The 22,903-nt window shown below is 35.2% G+C and overlaps 2 protein-coding genes across 3 annotated transcripts; both read right to left on the reverse strand.

Moving 5' to 3' along the window:
- Window positions 1-773: 773 nt before the first annotated feature.
- On the reverse strand, window positions 774-6,270 carry LOC115998305 (afadin- and alpha-actinin-binding protein). The gene is made up of 16 exons (XM_031237843.1): window positions 6,102-6,270; window positions 5,953-5,993; window positions 5,676-5,790; window positions 5,036-5,133; window positions 4,231-4,327; window positions 4,057-4,146; window positions 3,903-3,965; window positions 3,716-3,790; window positions 3,555-3,620; window positions 3,099-3,176; window positions 2,401-2,508; window positions 2,245-2,322; window positions 2,030-2,149; window positions 1,318-1,361; window positions 1,132-1,168; window positions 774-1,039 (listed from the first exon to the last, which is right to left on the reverse strand). The coding sequence occupies exons 1-16, from the start codon at window positions 6,132-6,134 to the stop codon at window positions 1,031-1,033; spliced, it is 1,152 nt and encodes a 383-aa protein (XP_031093703.1). The 5' UTR covers window positions 6,135-6,270; the 3' UTR covers window positions 774-1,030.
- Window positions 6,271-7,723: 1,453 nt separating this feature from the next.
- Window positions 7,724-18,681, reverse strand: LOC115999025 (cycloartenol Synthase-like). Of its 2 annotated transcripts, none has more exons than XM_031238749.1 (19): window positions 18,527-18,681; window positions 18,190-18,393; window positions 17,776-17,961; window positions 17,463-17,552; window positions 17,113-17,307; window positions 16,887-16,971; window positions 15,965-16,131; window positions 14,862-15,050; window positions 14,066-14,179; window positions 13,801-13,923; window positions 13,572-13,694; window positions 13,200-13,298; window positions 11,972-12,028; window positions 10,955-11,001; window positions 10,698-10,841; window positions 10,337-10,514; window positions 9,807-9,887; window positions 8,888-8,971; window positions 7,724-8,109 (listed from the first exon to the last, which is right to left on the reverse strand). In XM_031238749.1, exons 2-19 carry the CDS (start codon window positions 18,385-18,387, stop codon window positions 7,993-7,995), a joined length of 2,277 nt encoding a protein of 758 aa, XP_031094609.1. In that variant the 5' UTR covers window positions 18,388-18,393; window positions 18,527-18,681; the 3' UTR covers window positions 7,724-7,992. The 2 variants fall into 2 exon arrangements, with proteins under 2 accessions (XP_031094609.1, XP_031094610.1); XM_031238750.1 differs by having other exon boundaries at window positions 18,190-18,397; window positions 18,527-18,660.
- Between the last annotated feature and the right edge of the window lie 4,222 nt (window positions 18,682-22,903).

Below are 22,903 nucleotides of genomic sequence, written 5' to 3' on the forward strand. Positions count from 1 at the left end.
CTCATGCATGCATGTGCCATCACCCTACCCAAATTAAACCCTAATTAATATATACACCCGCACACCAAATGCTACGCACACTGATGTTTACTTCAATTTGGTGCATGCAGTAGTGCTTTAATTTGCCCGCCCTATTCACATAACTCATCACTTCAATTTTATGTATCAAATTAAAAACTCTAATACAATTGCTACTTTAATTTGAAGGAACCTAGCTCATCATTAAGTCTACCTTCATTAATTCGTTCAATGAATTTCATCTCTGCAAATCATCTGCATTGACTTCAAGCTGCACTGTTATCCTATCTTCATGTGCCTTAGCTTCCTTTTCACTTATTTTAGTAGCTTAGCCTACTTTTACGTGTAAACCACTACTTTATTATTATACACACACATCCACTAATTCCTTCCATCTACTCTTGGTCCTAATGCGATCAAGCTTAGTGTTTAAATTGTAACATATACATATTTGAATATAAAGCAAGATAGGTGTATATTTGATCAAACCCAACTAACCTTATTAAATTCTTTTAAATATACATACAATTGGCTATTATTTGTGTGTATATTCTTTTATTAAACATACGCTATTAATTGATGTTACGTGATATTGGACGATGAAGCATACATAACGCATTTAAGGTACTATATTACCCGTTCACAACTTATATATTATTCATCCACTCACCCTAATTTCACACTAGAACAATTTATGAGCATCATTTATAGCAGGGTTAGAAAGAAATAAAGAAACGGGGATAAACTACCAGAAGAGAACATACAAATATAAGTTAAAAATGAAATTAGCTGATAAGGTCACTTTCATCGTCCAGTACTTGGCTGCTGAACATTCAGTCAGTCAATACATACTTTAATGGCTCTCTCCAAAGAACCCATACACAACATACTAAAGTTGTTTTGTATCTTACATATTTTACCATGCTTTCCATCTAAGCTACACCTCCTCCTTAAATTCAATGTGCTGCCGCCATGTCATATCAAGACAGATTTTACTTCACAAACTTACACTTCACAGCCCCTGAAACCAACAAAATAACACTACAAACTTCAATACTACAGTCTACAGGTAAACCGACATGAACAAAAAAATTCAATGTAAACTGATCATACCTCAGATTGTTCAGAATTCAAATGCCCACTTAATCTCCTGTACAGTTCCCGAAAAATTATGAATAGGTGTTCTCATCGCACAAGTGATTTAGTATCATTTTAATTATTCTTTATTATCGAGATTTTTTTTCCCTTTCCTATTCAGCATGGGGATCAGCATAAAAAAAAAAATTTTTTTAAAAATACCTTGGCCTCTCAGAATTTGCAAGATGCTTAGACATTATTGATGCCTGCAGTAGGGCAGAATTATCATGTTAATCTATCTTAGGAGTAAAGAGATGGGGTCCAAGAAATTAGAATATAATGCACTCAAATCTGATGCTCTTTCAAATTCAAAATTCAGACTGCTTCAAAAGATAATTTCCCAAATAAAATAACTGCCACGGTGCCTACTATCCTCTAGGTTTGAAAGACAAATTTAAAGGTAAAAGAACAGATGAACCCTAGCATTCAGGTACACAAAAAACCTAACCAACTATTCTAAGACAAACAGGGTGGATATTTTACAAATTCACCACAAAGGAATTATCCATGTTGTACTGGTCCTTCATCATGATTCTCCATGTGCAAAGCAATTACATTTCAAGCTCATTTTATGTTCTAAAAACAAGAGGACACAAAATCATTAAAGGATTAGTAGACGAACTCCAAATGGAATACAATATCAAACAATAAAACTTTCATTGTTGCAACTAGTTGACTTTTCACAAAAAGATGATGCATGTGAGTATTAATGCTTTGCAAGCTATACTTGGTTATTCAGAGCTAATATATTCATATCCATCTATTTCTGAAAAAGTACCGCAAACATACCACATACCATTTTTTCTTCTTTTGACACCTTGATGGTAAATACTATGTACCAGAAAAGAATTACTAGGAAGAGCATAGTACGTACCTGCTCTTGGATAATGCTCCTAGCCTCAACAAGCTGCGCTTCCAGCTCAAGTTCTCTTTCTGACACTTCTGTAGTAACTTCTGCCCCCTTTTGTGCTTCTTGGAGCTGAATCACGCGCTCCTTCAATTTTAAAAATAAAGAGAAAGCCTGTTAACTAAATATACCACCTCAGAATAGCTCATAAAGAACAAATTTATGATACCAAATATCACTACCTTAATGGAAGCCATCTTGTTACGGAGACTTTCTTCAATTTGATCTCTAGCCATGTGCAGAGGCAGATCAAATACATCCTGAAGTTACAAACAACAGATCTTATTTTGTGGCATGCATGCCATTAATTTATTCCTGTTATGAATGTTTATACATACTGTTCTGCCACCCAAGGGAGACTGAGAGGGATCTGATTCTAGCCTTTCATTGACTGGAGACTGTTTAGAAGAGCCATTTGGAGCATTCAGGAACTTACGCATGTCTGTCTGTAACAAAAGAAATGGTCTTCAAAAATTTGTCCCATGTCAGAGAATTAAATATAAATGCCTACCAAATGAAACACGTTCTTTGCTATAAATATATTATTGCCTACTGCCATTCAAAATTGGACAGGTTCACTGGGCCCAATGCCTCAATCCTAGTTGCAGAGTATCCTGACCCAACTTAGGTCCGAAGTATACTCACAAACTGTATTCTCACATAGATTCCTTGCAAAAACAGCCAGCAGATAATTGAAACCTTATATTCATTGAGCACTTGACTGAGACCCAAGTAGAAGTACTCACTAAAAATCCAAAGAAACTTGATTAAGGAAACATCCCTCTTGCTTGATAATAGAAAACCTTGTGGAACTCACATTAAAAATCTTAGTTTCAATTTTCCAGTGCTCTTCAGTCGTACACTTCCAATCATTATCATAAGTGTACAATGTTTTATCCATGAAATAATTAACAAAAATAATCACAATTTATCCCTTCCAGGTGAGATATTTGACTAATCCACCTCAAGTCTACCATATAGACCATCAGACTAGCAAATGAATAAATACTCCGTAAGAGATAAGGGAATCATTTACCTGCATTGATCGTAGCAATGCCCTCAAATCAGCATTTTCTGCTGCAAGTTCTTGATTTTTTACTTCATAAGCATCCACCTACAAAATGGAGCACAATTTAAGAGGCCTCATAATAACTGTGATATTCTAGAGCACAGAGCTAGTAAGTCATTCTTAAACAACTACATCTAAGGCATTTTTAATGCTATGAACTAGACTTACACAAATTAGAAACCAAAAAAGGAAAATAAGAAAAGAAGAGAAAACAAGGAAGCTTTCAAGGAAAGTTAATATTATTATAAAAAAAAAAAAAAAAAAAAAAAAAANAAAAAAAAAAAAAAAAAGACCTACGAAGTATCAGAAAACACTCATCTTGCAGCATCTCAATGCTAAAAGAACGTTCCTCACTCTGGTGATTGAATTACACACCAAGAAACTATCAAACAATTGTTATAACATGTTATCTCTACCACTTACAATTTTCTTATAGAAGTCATTATCAGCCTTCTTCGCATTCCATGTCCCCCGCTGTCTTCCTTCTTTCTATTGAGCACAGACCATAAACCCCAATCAATGAATGAACTGTCAGAATACTGGAAGTAGACTGTAAATTCACAATGATTGTGACACTCTCACACCTGAAGTAAGTTCATTATTTCCATGCCTGATCTAGATTCCTTCTTTTTCTCCATTACTACTTGATTTAACCTCTCCTGCAAACATAAGAATGATACTGATCTACTAATCCAACAACATTTGCAGATAACATTGAGTTACAAAGTTCTACATAAGTAGGATAGATAAAACAGATGGCAAGTATCCTACCTGCAACTTTACGTACTCCTTTTCTTTTTTCTTCATCTCATATATTTGCTGAGTTCTTACTTGCTATTAACAGAACAAAAATTCCTCAAAGTTAATTGGCACATATCAGCACAAATTCCAAATTGCAATTAAGACGAATAATGCATGTTCTAACCTGATTACCAAGAACCATTTTTTGGAATTCATCTCTTTCCTTCTGCAACTTATCAATCTGGGCCTTAAATGCTGCAACAGCTTTAGCATTCTGTACATAATTTTGTATGCAGTCAACCCAACAATAACAATGACATAGAAGCAACTAATATGTGAAAGGGAACTATATCCTTACCTCTCTTGTAAGTGTCGCTATCTCCCTATCTTTACCTTGTAACTCTAAGTCCAGCCTCTCGACTTTAGACTCTAGCCTTGATATGTCTGATAGAAGTCTGACGAGAGAGAGAAAGATAATCACATACGTGCCAATTAATTATGCAGAAGTTATAATTCACAGATAATAGTGAATATTGCCCAGATCTGGTATTTGTGTCCATACAAGTGTTCAAATTGGTGGTCAATTATCATTAGCTTTCATTTGTAGAAAATCTTTCACCATTTTCATTTTCCTAGAAACAAAGCTAACTTAAAACTAAGAATCAAATATTAGCTCTTGAAAGTTTAGAATTTTCTGCACATCCATATATCACTAACAAATTTGGAATGGGTTTAGCCAATCTTGCAAGATAGCATGACGTGTGACATGTCAAGTACTGCTAGTTGCCCAATTTGAATATAAACTCATGTAATGGAATAAACTTGCAGCACTAAAAAGGTCTTATTTCATATTTGTAAGCCCAAAATTCCAAAAAAAGAAATATTAATCAATTCAAAAAGATTTAAAAACAAACAGCTAAAACAATTATAGACCTCAAATCAATGAAAGATTAATCATAAAAAAATGCTAATTTCAAGTGAAGGAAACAAAGCACTAATTACAAAGGTTAAGAATATGTAATCCAACACTTTAGCTACAAGCTAAGAATGTGAACAAGTAAATCCTATCAACCTTGTGAACAATGCCTAAACTACAAAGAGAAAGTGATTGGCACCATTATACCACACTTAACATCAGAAAATAAAATCAGGGCGAAGATTACCGCTGTCGCTGCTCATTTGCAGACTCCCTAAATGCTATATCCCTCTGTCTCTGCTGCAACAGAGCATATACACAATTGCAAGTCCTTGCGATTGAAACCTATTAGTTTTGAACTATTAATTTCAGCACGTAGAAATGTTTTCACAATTAATGAATGTATATAAAGATAAATATATTGATTCAACAAATGGAAATTTGACTAAGAAAGCTAAACATGAATACTCAGTGTGAACAACAGATAGAGGGTAAATATAATTCTGTTGCCCATAAACCATTTACTTGAAAAAACAAATAAATAAATAGTAGGAACATATTTTTTCCAAAATTAAATTACTCTTAGTTCTCAGTCATCTTTACAGACAGCAACGTTTGTACATCAGTAAGAACAGGAAAACATAGAAGATGAGCCCTTAAGCTCACCAGTCAACCTTAGTTCCGACACTATTATTTCACACTGTTTAGTACTAAAGGTATTAAGTGATAAGCCTTGTCTACATCCAATGTAGGGATACACTGAACTCAATCATTTCTCATTTCGCTACAATAGTTAACCACATCCACTGGGGCTCACCTCAACACACACACACACAGCAGGGATAAATTGTAGATACATATATATTACAAAGAAAACAATAGCTTACTGGGTCATTGGCGAAGAGATCAAGCGAAGCAGGGAATCCAAAGGTAACTAGCGTTTGATTGAGGTACTTAGCGCAGTGCTCCAAATTATTGATATCAGCAAAACTGTACTCATTGCTGGGGAAAAAAAATTTGAAAGAAAGCAAAATGATGAATGAACTGAGCAAGCACATTTCCTCAGCCTTCGCATTGTTCCGAATCATTCCAAAAAGTTTAAAGATTAAAACCCTAGCATTCGCAGAGAAGAAACACAATGCAATCGTCGTGTGTGCATTCTACCTGATTGCTCCGCCAAGATTACTTGGCTGTAGAGATGAACGCTGCAACAACAACAACAAAACAAAGAAAAAATCTCAGAAAAAACGTCAAATTCGTAGAGCATTGCGCATTGGTAGAATTTCAGTCGAGAGAAGAGAGAGAAACGGTACTCGGAGATCGAGATCGCTTTCGGTAGACGGCATTGTCACACTCAAAGCTGATCTTGGTCGAGTGAAAGAGTGGATGAGCGACCGCAACTGCAAGAGTATCAAAAGCAGATCTGATTTTTTTGAAATTGAACGGTGAACAGTGACACTCACAAATGTAGAAACACCCACTACTCACGTCTTCAACTACGACTATATAATGCGTATATACGGAGCATAATGATAATAGTTACGCGCCGAATCAAATCCTATTAAAATTGTTATAAAATATAAATGCACTATTTATATTAACTACTAATTACTCATTAATTTTTTAAAACTATATATAGCAAAATATTGAATAAATGATATTTGATTCATGTAACGCTCTCTTTATGGGCAAATTATATCGTGGACCAATGGACCATGGCATTGTGTACCATGATCATAACTGATACTGCAGTTGTGTTGAACGGATACTACAGTTGTGTTGAAAAGATACTACAGTTGCACGGAACAGAGGCCGTTATTGTAGTTGTGTTGAAAAGATACTGCAGTTGTGTTGAAAGAAAACTACAGTTGCACGGAACAGAGGCCGTTCATCCGTTCCACACAACTGCAGTATCCATTCAACACAGCTGCAGTATCTTTTCAACACAACTGCAGTATCCGTTCAACACAACTGCAATTCCAGATGAATGACACTGCCTCTGTTCCACACAGTTGCAGTTCCTTTTCAACACATTTGCAGTATCCTTTCAACACAACTACAATATCATTTCAACACAACTGCAGTATCAACCATGACCCATGGTCCACAGTATAAGTACTGGTCTTTATGTGCATAGAAGGTAAAAATTTTACCATGTCATATACAGTACCATTGTAATTTATTTAAAATTAGATTAGATACAGCAGGGCAGATACAAAAATTCCATTTAAATAAAAACTAAATCCTCTAGTACAACCAACTGACATATGTCAACGCAAATACGAAAGGAATAATTTGTACTTGTTTAAAAAATGGCGTATTGTTTGTGGAGAGCCAGAATTTGTTTGTTTTTGCATTGTCCTTAGCTGAAGTTGTGTAACGTGACATTATGGCAATATAGCCTGTCGTCTAATTTCACATGACATGTGAGGTCTAATAATTGTAGAAAACTTGGACGGACCTTTAATGCCATCACATGTGCCTAACTTGTTGCTTTACCAATCTCAAGAATCCCTTTGCGAGTTGATAGTGTATAATTATTTCACAAATTAATAAATAAACATTATAATTTAAATATCATCATCCTATAAAACAATGATTCGTGTTAGTGAAATGAAGGGCTCCATGATGCTTGGGGAAAGTTCAAGGGGATTAAGGAAGAACCTTTTGTGTGTTAGAGATGAAAGACATGATCTGGCAAGCAGCCGAAGCTCACAAAATGCTTTCGGCTAAAAGAGGGAACACCATCGCAATCAAACCACCATTTAATACCGCAAACCGATTGCGTTTCATTATAATGTTTCCTCAACTTGGAGGAAGAAAGATCAATGCAAGCATCCCTCCCTTCAAACAAAAGTTGGGTGTTTTCTTGGTGTGGGTACGGTGTCATTACATTATTACACAGCAGACAGCTTCAGTAAACATGAACCCAAAGTTGAAAGCTACTCATTTTGCATTGAATCCAAAGTTAAAATTTAATCTTAACTTAGAAACAAATAAACAAAACAATAAATCTGACATTTAAAATGAGACAGTAATAAAATAAAACTAATGATTTACACTAGAGTTGTTGGAATAATCTCGGGCTTCTGCATACAGAGAAACCTACCAAAAACTAAAAATTTGAAGGCAAATATTACGGAACAAAATAAGGGATTAACAGATGGTACCAATCTACCATATAGCTAATTGCGGCGGCAACTTCTACTCACTGGCATTCAGTACCCGATGGCAGTATTCTCCCAAGGCCCAAATTGGGAAAATATTCCTATATGCAGAATATGATATCATGCAGTTCTTGTTGAAGACTCCTACTATTTCCTGAGAATTAATGACACCAAAAAAGGAAAACAAATTATCCAAGGCTCATATTTATCCCATGTTTGCCATTGAAGAGAGCATGGATGAATCATCTCTTTAGGATTTATATTATGTTCTGCTCTCAACATACTTGGTTATCAAAATTACTAGACATGATATTTATTTATTGCTGAAAGTCTTAATCCACAAATACACAAAAACAAAGAGGTTAATTGAATCCAAGAAACAAACTCAGAAATAACTCAACCAAGTTCCAAATTTGTAAAATGATTGTCAGAAAACTTAAGAACATGATGTTTCTATCATATTCGGTGATCACAAGGACCATAGAGTTGAAGAGTAATAGTTCCATAATTATCATGTATTAAAATTGAAGATCCATGATTCTAGACTATGTTTACTACGTCACCTAAGCTCTTGTAACTCATCCCATAAGCTTTATAAAGTTAGTGTTCTGCCCTGATTTTCTTTCATGACTGACAACCACCATATTATTTTCCTAACAATTTCAGTGTATAATTCAGTTACCACACTTTAGTTTGGGCTCCCTACCTGGCAAACAACTTGAACTTAGAATATAGCATGAAGGCATGTGCATATCTCCAACACTGTATAATGTATACCTAAAATTCTAACCATACCAAAAGCTTGCAGACTTCATTATCTAGTTAGGTGGTGGCTGTTCAATTTAAACTTGCATAAGGTTATTACAAAGCTTCTATGTTCCAAACATGTAAAGAAATTTCAAGCTAGATATACCAATCACAAGAAAATATACCTGTTGAGGGAAATCTCCATTTTCCAACTGAGAGTTTATTAATAACTTTGCTGCACGATGTAATGGAGTTGGATCCCTCTCAGCCTGTGATTTTTTAAGCATAAAAATTATTGTTTAGGGAATGGAAAAGGTAATTTCCAATCTCAAATAACTAAAAATTTGCTTGGGGACATGACCCTTAAAGTTGTGAAATTAAAAGAAATGCAAATGATGAAACCTAATAGGAGACAAGCTACATAAATCATAGTTGGGCCTTCCAAAGGAGAACTGTAAAGATGGCAAGATGCACCTGCTGCTCCACCTATCGCCTATAACTTAAGGGTGTAGTGCTCAGCTATGTTATGGGTAAATACTTTTATGATGGCCCTACTCTCTCCTATGCAATTTTCACTAAGAAATGGAACCATGTGCAATGCACCTTCATGACTATGATACATAAGACTAATGGGAAGTTGTGATTTGCTATCTGGAGAAGAAATGCAATAGCTAAATGATGGCGTGAAATACTGATTAGCAAAAGTCCACAGATACCAGTTACTGGATTTAAATCTCAATGAAAAGTAAGAAAATTCTGCAAATTTTGATCAATTCAAGGTGAAAACCGGGGTTGCACCCTAGGCAGAACTGGTAACATCTCAACTGCCTTCAAACACAAGTAAATTAAATAATAACTCAAGAATCTTAACTGTCATAGGAGAAAAGATTCAGTGATTTTAAATTCAAGATTCAGAATAATTGGGATCAAGGATGAATTAATTCATTGCTATCTACATTTACTACCTAAGAAGAAAACTGAATAAAAAGCAACAATCAACAATATGAGAATCTAAATGTAAATTGAAATTCACATCCCTAATTAAGAAACCAGCAGAGTTCATAACACCAGTAAAGCATTTCAAGCAGCAAACTTGATGCTCACCTGTCCAGCCACAATGAGAGACAGCATAGCCCATGCCGTATGTACCACATGAGATCTGTTGCCTTCAATATTTGTATAAACCTAATAGTGGAAAACAGGGAGTGAAGAACAAAAATAAAAACAAAAACTGTAGTCTTAGCAGGAAAGTTTAGAAGCAAATAGTATTTCTGCATTAGACAATTTAATACTCCGTATTTAGCATGAAAAGCACACAAACTGTAGAAATTTTGTTAGCCCATCATCAAATACATGCAAATTACTTGGTAACATAGGGAAGGCAAGATTTATTTATTTCTTTAGTAATCTTAGTCCCCAGAGGATTTTGTCCACATGGAAATTTTTTATGTGGGTCCTACATGCAAGTTTATGCAGAAAGCATTTAGCTATTGGCTTTAAATAGAAAAGCAGTTTCTATAGTACAGAAGAGTCTTCTGGGCATACTGTGTACAGGCTAAAATTGACCCAAGACTGGTTTTTCTATTGAAGTTCCTATTTCATTAACAAGAATAAAAATTCAACACAATACTTACCACTTTACTACTAGATAGGTAACTCTCTCCCCAGCCACCAGAAGGAAGTTGCTTGGACAACAGAAACTCACAAGCCTTGCGAATGCTGGAAGAATTGTTAAAGTTCCTTCCAGCAGCCACCAGGCCCCCTACCCCAAACCATAAGCCATACGTGAAACAAACACCCCAAGAGCCATACCTGATCAATTGGATATTACAAAGAATGTTTACCTTAGTTCAAGAGGAAAGTATGATCGAAAAGGAAAGTATAACTGTTGATTGAATTAAGATAAATAGTAAGAAGAAAACTATAAATGACTGGAGATAGATAGTGGTGTAAACATTACTGGAAACAGGTGACAATCTAAAGACAAGAACTAACCATGACCCATCTGGTTTTTGTATCTTTTCAATGAACTTAGCAGCTTTTTCAATTGAATGCTCCACTTCTTCCCTTCTATGCCCAGGGTATAATTTCTTAAATGCTGTCAGCCCTTGAATAGAAGCTGAAGTGCACTCAACGTACCTACATAGCCAGAAGTTTGTAACTGATCAGAAATATAAACCTGAATGGATGGAAGGCAATATAACTCATACGGTATTTAGCCAGAAATTAATATATAGATGTCAAAGTCTTACGGGTAATCAATCACAATATCACCAAAAGTCTCAGCCGGGTTGATTAGCTGAAATAGAATAAATACTTCTCATATCAGTGCAGGAGTTATATAGCACACATGCCATAGAGGCAGTATATATTACATCTCTAAGTAGTTTCTTTTTTTTTTTTTAATCACAATTAATAGCTAACAAGTGATCACTGCCCTGGTCTCTGGCTAGTTAGGTAGCATCACTCAATACTTCCACAAAGCATGATAGATATTATTTCCCCTACCATCAGATATAGTTGGAACCCAAAAAAAAAAAAAAAAAAGGAACAAGGGAAGAAAATAGGCACAGAGCTGATCGCATCTCGACCTCAAGGCTATATTTTGCCACTAACTAATACAGAGTACTTCATACAAAAGTATCATTTTAACCCACTCTAAAACTAAACTCCGTCTTCAAAGGTCATTTTTAATGAACAAGAAAGAAGTTGCTATAAAATAATTACAATACAGATTATTCATTCTTACAATGAAGAAATGTAAAATTATATCACACCAAAGAAAAAGTGTATAATTAACCCAGCACCTTACACTTGAATAACTTTAAACTTAACACCATACAATCTGAATTGTTTAAAAAACAAAATCTATATTGAACAATGGTAACAGTTCAGATTTAAATCGAGTCTCTTTCATGCAGATGTTATCGACCTCCCTGTAATTTGGTGTACAGTATCTGTATTTGGTTCATCCCTATTCTATTGCCCAATTAACCACACACAAACTTTAAAAAAAAAAAAAAAAAAAAAAAAAAAGCATCTACACTTGCTATGTTTGATAAAAATATCCCAATAATACACTTAGTTTTGCATTCAAAGCATGTTACTTCATTCAACACTGAAGGCCATCTTGAGCAATTAGGCATTCAAACAGGTGAATATGCCACATATTCGCAAGTGCTTGTATAATCCAATTACATAGAGCAAATTTGTGTAATTATGTTAATGCAGAGCTGAACATGGACAAGTTGTATGTCAAAGAAAATTACCTCCAACCATGGATATGATCTTGTAAGTTCATAGGTTGCATAGCCACCCTCAGGATTCTGCAGAAAATAGAAAAGTCATTCCTTTCAACGCTTAAGAAGAATATGAAATATCCACAATATCAGAAAGAACTAAAATGCAATATAACTACATTGCCAGGTCTGAAGGGTCAACTCTGCAAGTCTTAACACAAGTTTCACAAAGAGGGGGTGGTTCCTTGAGTTGGACTACGGACTTAGAATTTACAATTGAGAAATCTCACTATGGTGCTAATATATAAACAATTTAACTAGAATGTTCACAGCGAGAATTTTGGAAAAATAGACCTAAAATCTTTCTAACTAGTGTTCAATAGCAGGATCATATTTTTCTCTACTTCGTTGGAATATAATATGACTGATGCTAAATTAATCGGTCTCGTGACTCTTGCAGAAGTTACTACAAAATTCAAACACAATTAGATTGCTCCATAAGGAAACTAATCTATCTCTAAATGTGATAACTGATTCATCAACTTCTATGTAGCATTAACATATATAGGAGTGTAATTTAACCACATCAGTTTTCTCATAACCTAAGACTCGTAAACTCTCAGCCTGGTTAAAGAACATAGGGCTATGCAAAAACCATGCATGGGGCATGCAAACTGATACATGCTGAGGAAGTCTTATTTTATTATATTACATAGTTTAGATATTAATAAATTACTAAATAGTTATTTAGAAAGTAGAAACTAATAAGTAGTTATTTAGAAATTACTAAATAGTTATTTAACTTATTATTCTTAGTCTTTGAATTAATTTAGGCAGTTGGAAGATTCAGCAGATTACTTAGCTTATTTAGCCATTCTATGAGTTGTATTTTACCCTATAAAAAAGGGAACCAATTCTAATGAAAGGAAGCAGAAATTTAATCCCAAAAAGGGTCTAAGGGAGTTTTGGGTCTCAAGCAAACCCAGTGTTATCTTCTTTTCTTTTTCCAACTACTATTCTTTCTTTCTTTCTCCTTATGTTTTCATGCCCATGACGGGAGCACATAACATTGGTTCCGTTGCCGGGAAAACACACTTGAGTGATAGCTTGCAATAGTTATACAAAATCCAATCAAAACTCAAAGACTTATCCAGGTGTCAAAGGCCACCTGAATTTCAGTGTAACTCTTAACAAATTGGGCATCCTTTTGAATTTATGTGGTCTTCAGAATTGAATAACTGGAAGAAATTGACATTACCTGTAATGAGAGTATAACATTTACAGCATCATATAATCGCTTGGTGTCTAATGGCTCCCCAACAATTTCTTGTGGTAATTTTAATAATGACAGTGATGCCTGTTTTCAGAAAGAAGCAAAATTCATCTACCAAAAATTAATAAATGAAAAAAATTAAAAAACAGTTCATAACTCTCAAATCATGTCAGGTCTGGGAAAGGAAGGCTGAAAACTAGCCTATTTTTATAGAGCTCATTTCCAAGGCTTAAACCAACAACCTAACGGTCAACAGATAAGCACTGGACTAATACACAAAGCCCAACCTTCCCCAGACCATTAATAGAAATAAGAGTTAAAGCAAAAAAGCTTTAGAGAGTGAAACCCATTTATTACTTTTAATCCCTCTGCAGTACAATCTGATATGGGCCATCCATGATCTGCAGTTGAGAAAGGCCAAGCACCTTTTGAGATATGACGATACCAACTATCAAGATTTCCCGGGCAGTCATCTAAGACCTTTGAAGCAAATAACATATTAAGAAATAATAAATATAAGAGATAAGAGGGTCAAGCTACTAACAACACGAGCATAAAAACCAGATTGTAAAAGAAGATGTTCTACCTGTGAGTTCTTTATGAATTCATGCGCTTTTCTCAAAGTTTTACCATATTCTTTAGTAAGGTTTGTGGAAATGATTGCTTGGGCAGCAAATGCAGTGTCCCATAATTGGCTGCCATTATATCCCTGTAAAATACTCTCAAATGTTCATTATATATTACACGGGGAGGTATAAGTAACAAGTTCGTGAAAGAGCTTTACGGAAACGGTGCAATAAATATACTAGTCTTATACGAACAAATTAAGATCAATTACACTATCGCTCAACCTGCATTTTCATGCCATCTTCAGCAACCCAGAGATAATCATAGATTCTTGGCAGATGCAATTTGAAGGCCTCTGAATTGGGATCCTCAACCCAGCAGCAAAGCATATTTAATATCTGCACATGAGAGATGACTTTCATTACAAGCAAACTTTCCTCCAACAATGTGGAGCGGTAATAATGATAATAGTAATGAAAAGAAAAAATAAAAACAAAATTCTTCTACGAGCTATGAATATGAATCTTATTTTAAGCATTTTCATTTTCCTGTTGTTTTACACTTCTCATAAAATTTTCCCTACTGTGTGTCCTTTAATTACAGCAAGAGTTCAACGATGAAGTATCATGGAGCACCCTGGTGCATGACATGTAGAGATTTAATACATTAAATGGGAATAATATCAAAAGTGAATATTCAACATATTCAAAGTGAGGACGTTTTTCTAAAATAAAAAAGAGAATAAATAGTCATCCAGAGGGAGCTATTTCAATTTATGCAGACCCTAGTCGTGAATCATATCACACCACTATAGGGAATAATTAGTTTATTCAATGTTAACAATTCTCGGGGTGCACACCATGTTTGGTGTGCCATTGTGTGGTGTAGCTTTTGCCTCACAGATCACAATATGTTGAGTTATATAGGTATAACATTCCCATCGTATTCTGGGTTTATTTTCTCTTATTGCTTTGCCTTTCTCGTAAGTGGGGACTCCTTTCCATCTACTGAACCACCATCTCATCAATTCTAATAACTTCAACCAATGTCACTCAAACTAGTAAAGCTTAAGAGCCAAACCTTGTTTACAGGACCTATGCATATGTACCGAGTATTTTCATCTTCATAATGTATGTGTTCCATCACAGTGCGAAGAGCATTATCTCTCAATTTTTTCCCAGGCCAACGCATCAAAAGAGGTTCAACAACCTTATCAAGTGTAGCCCACAGTATGTCCTGTACTAGAGGGTGAGGGTAAAAGAGATCTTCCTGCAAAAAAAATCATGTGTATGAAAATAGCTGTAAAAATCAACTGAAATAGAAGCTAAAACAGGCAGTTGAATCTCTTCTAACATAGCAACTAGACTTTTTGTTCAAGACTAGAAACTCTATGCATGTATATGATGAAAATTAGAAGATTTTGGTATGCCACGGATTTACAAGATTTTGGTTTGCAAAGGGCATGATCTAATGATCTTTTATTTTACAAGCGTAGGTTACAACTAACAATCAGCTCACCTAAAGCTGTTTATGAAGGTTGGACATTATTTGGCTTGATGCATAAATGTGAACTTTTTATCATGTTTCTCTTGACTTCATTTCTTCTTTTTTTTCTTTATATATATATAAGCTATTTCAGTTGTCTTGGGATCAAAGTAAAAGCAAGAAGCAAATACTCCACTCACCATGTTATCAAGATCTAACTGTATTTATTACTACCACAAAAGAACCTTTCTTACACTGACTAATAGGCAGTTTGCAGACTAGATTAATAACCTGATATTACTAAGATAAAGATTTAACATATATTTGCATCTGACATTGAGTGATATTTACTCAACTTATTACCAATTAGCAATCATGATTTGACTACATTTCTAACCAATTCTACAGCTTCTGAATATTATTAAACCTAGCAATTTTGCCATCAATCAAATTGTAACATATGTCAATGACAGATGTCCACTGAACACAAGGAAGAGCTATGTTCATAAGCAGAGTGAATAAATCTCTATTTACAACAGGATATTATAGACTCTAAGGAACTATGTGACAAGAACCAATAGTGTACAATCAAGGTTGGTAGCCACTAGAGTGCCCCAGAATTAGAATTTTGAAATGGTCAGGTAAACTTGAATAAATTCTTAGCACTCTATAGAGATTTAAGTACAAGCCTTACCAACCTTTGCACATTGGTTCCGTGCCTGGTTCCAGTTAATTTCATGATAAGGAACTGGAAACAACTCCTTCCTCAGAGATAAAACTGTTGGTGTAACAGGACCAACAAACCTTTTCCCATACAAGTAGGACATAGGCAGATAAACCATCCTGCAGTGGCACCACATTCTTCCTGTGAAATTAGTGGATGTAAAAGTTTCCTTAGACAGGGCAAGAATTGGAATTTTATGCAATGCAATGCATTTATCAGAAACCAATCACTTTCACTGGAAGGCACATGGCGCAGCTATTCTGGGTATATCGCATACAGCATTTGCATTTTGCAAGAAAACTAACTAGCAATACAGATGGTAATAGATGGCACGATGAGAAGTAAAGCACAACACTTTTCAACTGGTTGTACATAGGATAGGTGTAAAGGAAGTTTTTTATTGAAAGAAAAAAAAAATTGATTCTCCTATTATCCCTCTTATTTCCTAATTTTGACATTTGCTTGTCCTTCAATATGTTGAAGTAACTAGCAACACAGATGGTAATAAATGGCCAAATGAGAAATGAATCACTGCACTCTTCCACTGGTTGTACATAGGCTAGGTACCTAGAAGTTGTTTATTTAAAAGAAAAAAATGATTCTACTCATTTTGACATTTGCTTGTCCTTCAATATGTCAAGTATCAAGTGCTTCCAACAAGCATGTCCCCGAGATCATGAGACCAGTTAGTTTATGATAATGCAAAAAACAATGTCAAATTATAAAAACAATATCAAATATTCTTTCTCAGCATAAGAAAACCCAAAAAAAACAAAAAAAAAAAAACAAACAAACAAACAAACAAAACAAAAGATGATTAAAAAGGGGGAAATAAAAAGAACAACAATAAACAAACAAATAAACTAGCCAGCAAAAAAAAAAAATTGACTTGTAACCTGGATGGACTGGCAGAATATAGGGAAGGAGCCACATCTCTGGAGGAAGTGGGTTATTTCCAGACCATTCAAATACTCCAAGCACCTAGTAGAATATAGTCAAAAGTATACTTTCAAAAATACTAAGCATAAAAGGAGAATAGAAGTGCACAATAAATGCAAATATACACAAAGCAAGGAGTAAATACAAACTAGAGTAGAAAAGAATAGTTGAAAAGAACTGAACTGCAAGCCACATTTTCCCCCATGATGTTATATAAGTAGCACCACCATGATCCAAAATCCATTTTCGACCCTTCTCCATTGCTCCATCTCCATCATTAGCTCCTTCTCCAAGCAACCTCAACGTAACGTAAGTCAAGACCGAACCAAACATGGTACTATGACTTTCAATATGCAAACCCCAGCCACCGTCACTATTCTGCAATTCAATACTATTATGACATAGATATTGACTAATCTAGTTACCCAAAAATAAGGTGACATGACGAATTGAATCATAAAAGGAATATCCATCAGCAAAAGAAAAGCCCACACAGAAACAGAGTTCACATTACATCATTACACGATACTTGCCTGATGATTGTAAAGATAACGGCACATCTCATGTCTATGTTCTTTCAATAACACTGTATTCAATGCCCCAGTAACAGAAAGAGCAATTACCTATCCCATTAGATGGAAGAGAAGAAAAAAAAACGTGTTAAAAACATATCTCACTTCTGCCCCAAAAATAAGCTTTCAAACATATGAGTTTATTTATAAATGTTGTTCATTGATCAAATCAGTATACCACCAAAGACAGAAGCTGAAAATAAGATACAAATACCAGTCTCAAAATATGAAGTATATAAGATTGTCTTTATAAAATCTCCAAGTATGTACTAACCAAGCCAGGCATAAGAAACATTGGGCCTCCATAGTCTCCTGGCCAGTGACCATCATGAGCTTGTATAGTCGAATAGAAAGTCAGGGCCCTTTTCAGTGTGGTAGTTACTTTATCCTGTGTAACATCTTCACTGTCATTGACTGTTACCTGTGTTAACTGTGTGCTTATGGGGTTCTCCTTTGCAAACTAAAATCCAAGAAAAGAAGCTAGATAAATCATCATTAAAACTGAAATAAAGTAATCAACTATCCTCCAGACAGGAAAGTGCAAGTTAAATTGTTTCAATGTGTGCAAAACAACTTGACAACCAACTGAATTCAGAGGAATTTACACTTATTTTTGGAATCAGAAGTAAGAGCTAAACAACGCGAAACAAGAGAAAATATACTAAAAATACACACACAAACACTTCACCTGATAACGCATTAGAAGATCACAACTGTGCTTCTGTTGGAATCTGTTGTTGCGAAAGTTCTGACGAAACTTTTCGATCTCCTGCAGGTCTTCCGGACTGCCGAGGCTCGGATCGTACTCCCAAACCTGACGGCCGACATGGCCGTTCAGCGTCCGCAGCCATGGGCTCCCTCCTTCCGCGATCTTCAGCTTCCACATTCTTCACTAACTTCCAAAAATAAACAAATGTTAAACAAAAAAAAATGTGTAAATTTCACATAAACTGATCTTCATAAATGAACTAAATGCTAATGAAAATTTCGAAAAGCAATCGGAAAAAATAAATATATTCACATACATAGATGAATGAAGCTTTGAGAGAGTGAAGCTTTGGATGAAGAAAACTGAACCAAGTGTTGGAATTTCCCTTCCAGCAATGCTTTGCTGACGGCTGCCAGCCTGGAGGGAAGACGTGAAACGTGCAAATGAACATTGCTACGAATACGCAACAAATAAAAATAATTTTTAAAAAAATTGTTCATATTATGAAATAATAATATTAATACTAATAATATAAATATTTATAGTAATAATAATAAGAAAGCCGAGAGCAAAGAAAGAAGAAGCTAATGATATTTGATGAGTGATGATTCTAGTGTAAAAATTACAGAGTTAAGGGGGGTATTTATAGTGTTCAGAAATGAATAAACAAATATTAAATGTACAGTAATAAACACATAATTGTGCCAGTCTAGTTGGATAAGTCTGAAGCCTAAAAGCTGAGCCTCTCCTGAATTCCCGTGTTCGAATCCTGTAGGCTCCACCTAATTTTGTTGTTTAGCTGATTGGATTGTTGCTCAAGACTCCCAGTAAGCAGTTATATACACATAGACATAACATCAATAGTGATAGTGTATGCAGTTTAATGGATGGACTCCCAACATATGAACAAGAGGTCAAGAGCTTGAATCCTTGCTTGGACATTCACTATTTTCATTTTATTTCATAACACTCCCCCTTGGATGTCCAAAAGGAGGAACATTATATTGCCTCGTTAAAAACCTTACCAAAGAAAAACCCAGTGGGAAAAAAACTTTGGTTAAGGAAAAAAGAGTACAATAATATGCTCCCCATGTTTATGACATCACTGAAGATCTTTGAGATGACGCATACCGATTCCACGAACTAATTTCTTGAACGTAGTTGTGGGTAGCGCTTTGGTGAACAAATCAGCTAAGTTGTCACATGAACGAATTTGTTGAATATTGATCTCATTTTTCTTCTGAAGGTCGTGAGTGAAGAAAAACTTTGGCGAAATGTGCTTTATTCTGTCTCCCTTGATGTATCCTTCCTTCAACTGAGCGATGCATGCTGCATTGTCCTCATATATGGTTGTTGCTGTATTATCCATAGACAGACCACATGCTCCTCTGATGTATCGAGTAATTGATCTAAGCCACACACATTCTCGACTTGCTTCATGAATAGCGATTAGCTCAGCATGGTTTGAAGAAGTGGCAACCAATGTTTGTTTAGTGGAACGCCAAGATATGGCAGCACCTGCACTCATAAATAAATAACCAGTTTGGGATCGCGCTTTATGCGGATCCGAAAGATATCCAGCATCTGCGTATCCATCCAACTCCAATTTGGAATCTTTTTCATAAAATAGTCCCAAATCAATTGTTCCTTGGAGGTAACGCAATATATGTTTTATGCCATTCCAGTGCCTTTGTGTTGGACAAGAACTATATCTTGCTAACAGATTAACAGAAAATGCAATATCAGGCCTTGTGTTATTAGCAAGATACATTAGTGCACCTATTGCACTAAGATATGGCACTTCCGGACCAAGGATTTCTTCATCATCTTCCTTAGGTCGGAAAGGATCATTTTTCATCTCAAGGGATCGAACAACCATTGGACTGCTCAATGGATATGCTTTGTCCATATAAAATCTCTCAAGGACTCTTTTGGTATAATTTGATTGATGGACAAATATCCCTTTATCCAAATGTTCAATCTGTAGGCCCAAACAGAATTTTGTTTTTCCAAGATCTTTCATCTCAAATTCCCTTTTCAAATAATCTGCTGTTTTTGGGATTTCATCAGGAGTCCCGATGATGTTTAAATCATCAACATAAACAGCGATTATAACAAATCCATGATTAGATCTTTTTATAAAAACACATGGACAAATTGGATCATTAGTATAACCTTCTTTTAGTAAGTATTCACTAAGTCGGTTATACCACATGCGCCCTGATTGTTTCAGTCCGTATAAAGATCTTTGTAACTTTATCGAATAAAGTTCTCGAGGACTTGTTTTATGCCTTTCCGGCATTTTCAATCCTTCAGGGACTTTCATGTATATGTCACTATCAAGTGAGCCATACAGATAAGCTGTTACAACATCCATTAGTTGCATATTTAGCCTTTCATGCACAGTTAGGCTAATGAGGTATCGTAATGTTACAGCATCCACTACAGGGGAATATGTTTCATCATAATCGATACCTGGTCTTTGAGAGAATCCTTGAGCCACGAGTCTTGCTTTGTACCTTGTGACCTCATTTTTCTCATTTCTTTTTCTGACAAAGACCCATTTGCAACCCACAGCTTTTACCTTTTCAGGTGTTCGAATCATTGGGCCAAATACCTTTCGTTTTTCAAGAGAATTCAATTCTGCTTGCATTGCTTCTTTCCATTTAGGCCAATCGTCCCTATTTTGACATTCATGAATGGATCTTGGTTCTTGATCCATCTCATCATTCATGATACTTAATGCTACATTATATGCAAAATAAGCATTCAAACTAACTTCACTTCTATTGCATATATCTTTAGCATTAGTATAATTTATCAACATTTCTTCATTTTTCTCAATTTCTGGCGAATGAATTTCTCCAGGGATCTCATTCCCTTCAGATTCATTTCTTTGATTTTTCTCATGAATGTCCTTATTCTCACTAAGATCATTCTTTGTATTGACCTTTCTTTTTCGAGGATTTTTATCCTTCGAACCAATAGGTCTTCCGCGCTTCAGGCGTACTTGAGATTCATTTCCAGTTTGATCTTTTGGAATGTCAATACTAGCAGGGACATTAGCTGCTGGGATATGAGATTTTGTTACCCTTTTCGGATCAGCAAATGCATCCGGCAGTTTATTTGCCAATTCTCGCAAATGAATTATCCTTTGAACTTCTTGTTCACATTGTTGAGTTCTAGGATCTAGATGAAGCAATGATGGAGTATTCCATGTTATTATTCTTTCCACAACTTTATTTTCTTCTCTTAATGTTGGAAAGAATGCTTCATCAAAATGGCAATCTGCAAATCGTGCAGTAAACACATCTCCCGTTAATGGCTCCAAATATTTAATTATAGAGGGAGATTCATATCCAACATATATTCCTAATCTCCTTTGAGGACCCATTTTAGTCCGTTGCGGTGGAGCAATAGGAACATATACTGCACAACCAAATGTTCTCAAATGAGAAATATTAGGTTCCTGACCAAAGGCTAATTGCAATGGAGAATACTTATGATAACTTGTGGGCCTAATACGAATTAGGGCTGCTGCATGCAAAATTGCATGCCCCCATACATTTGATGGGAGTTTACTTTTCATAAGTAATGGTCTAGCTATTAATTGTAGCCTTTTGATAAGTGATTCTGCTAGACCATTTTGCGTGTGAACATGCGCTACTGGATGTTCAATATCAATCCCAAGTGATATACAATAATTGTCAAAAGCTTGGGATGTAAATTCTCCAGCATTATCCATTCGGATTGATTTAATTGGATGGTCGGGAAAATGTGCTTGTAGCCTTATTATTTGAGCAAGCAATCTCGCAAATGCCATATTACGAGATGATAATAAGCACACATGTGACCATCTTGTTGACGCATCAATTAGGACCATAAAATATTTAAATGGTCCACAATGTGGATGTATAGGTCCACATATATCACCTTGAATGCGTTCTAGAAATGCAGGTGATTCAAAACCAACTTTGGTTGTTGATGGTCTTATAATCAATTTCCCTTGAGAACATGCAGAACAGAAGAATTCATTTCCTTGAAATATTTTATGTTCCTTCAAGGTATGGCCATTTGTATTTTCAATTATTTTTCTCATCATCACGTATCCAGGATGACCCAAGCGGTCGTGCCAAATCTTAAAATCAGTTAAATTAGTAAACCTTTCGTTTACACTAAGATTGGCTTCAATGACATTTATTTTTGTGCAATATAAACCAGAGGGAAGTGCATGGAATTTTTCCATCACATATTTCTTTCCCGATATTGCCTTTATAATTTGAAGGAATTCTTGATTCACTTCCTTAACAGTCTCAACATGATATCCATTACTTCGGATATCCTTAAAGCCTAGCAAATTTCTATGAGACTTTGGAGAGAACAATGCATTATCAATCATCAATTTTGTTCCTCCAGGCAATAATATATTGGCTCTTCCAAAGCCTTCAATCATTTTTGCACTACCACTTATTGTAGTGACAAATGCCTCATTTCTTTTCAAAAGGCAAAAATATTTTGCATTTTTAAGAATTGTATGTGTAGTTGCACAATCCACAATACATACATCTTCTTCATTTGCCTTGGATTTAACCACAAGTGATGATGTATTCATTTCTTCAAGCAAAGAGATAGATTTTATTAGATATATTACAAAAGCAGTACAACAAAAGTACAACAGAAAGATCTAAACGAT

Source organism: Ipomoea triloba, chromosome 12 (genome assembly GCF_003576645.1).
Source record: "Ipomoea triloba cultivar NCNSP0323 chromosome 12, ASM357664v1".
NCBI classification, from domain to species: domain Eukaryota; kingdom Viridiplantae; phylum Streptophyta; class Magnoliopsida; order Solanales; family Convolvulaceae; genus Ipomoea; species Ipomoea triloba.

Excerpts from the sequence above, each read along its gene's own strand:
- LOC115998305 (XM_031237843.1), bottom strand. The coding sequence starts at position 6,134 with ATGCCGTCTACCGAAAGCGATCTCGATCTCCGA. Across the intron at positions 4,147-4,230 it reads TAGCGACACTTACAAGAGAG|AATGCTAAAGCTGTTGCAGC; the intron begins GTAAGGATATAG and ends AATTATGTACAG. Across the intron at positions 1,362-2,029 it reads GGAGCATTATCCAAGAGCAG|GCATCAATAATGTCTAAGCA; the intron begins GTACGTACTATG and ends GCCCTACTGCAG.
- LOC115999025 (XM_031238749.1), bottom strand. The coding sequence starts at position 18,387 with ATGTGGAAGCTGAAGATCGCGGAAGGAGGGAGCCCATGGCTGCGGACG. Across the intron at positions 17,308-17,462 it reads GTTATCTTTACAATCATCAG|AATAGTGACGGTGGCTGGGG; the intron begins GCAAGTATCGTG and ends ATTGAATTGCAG. Across the intron at positions 13,695-13,800 it reads AATTCATAAAGAACTCACAG|GTCTTAGATGACTGCCCGGG; the intron begins GTAGAACATCTT and ends TTTGCTTCAAAG.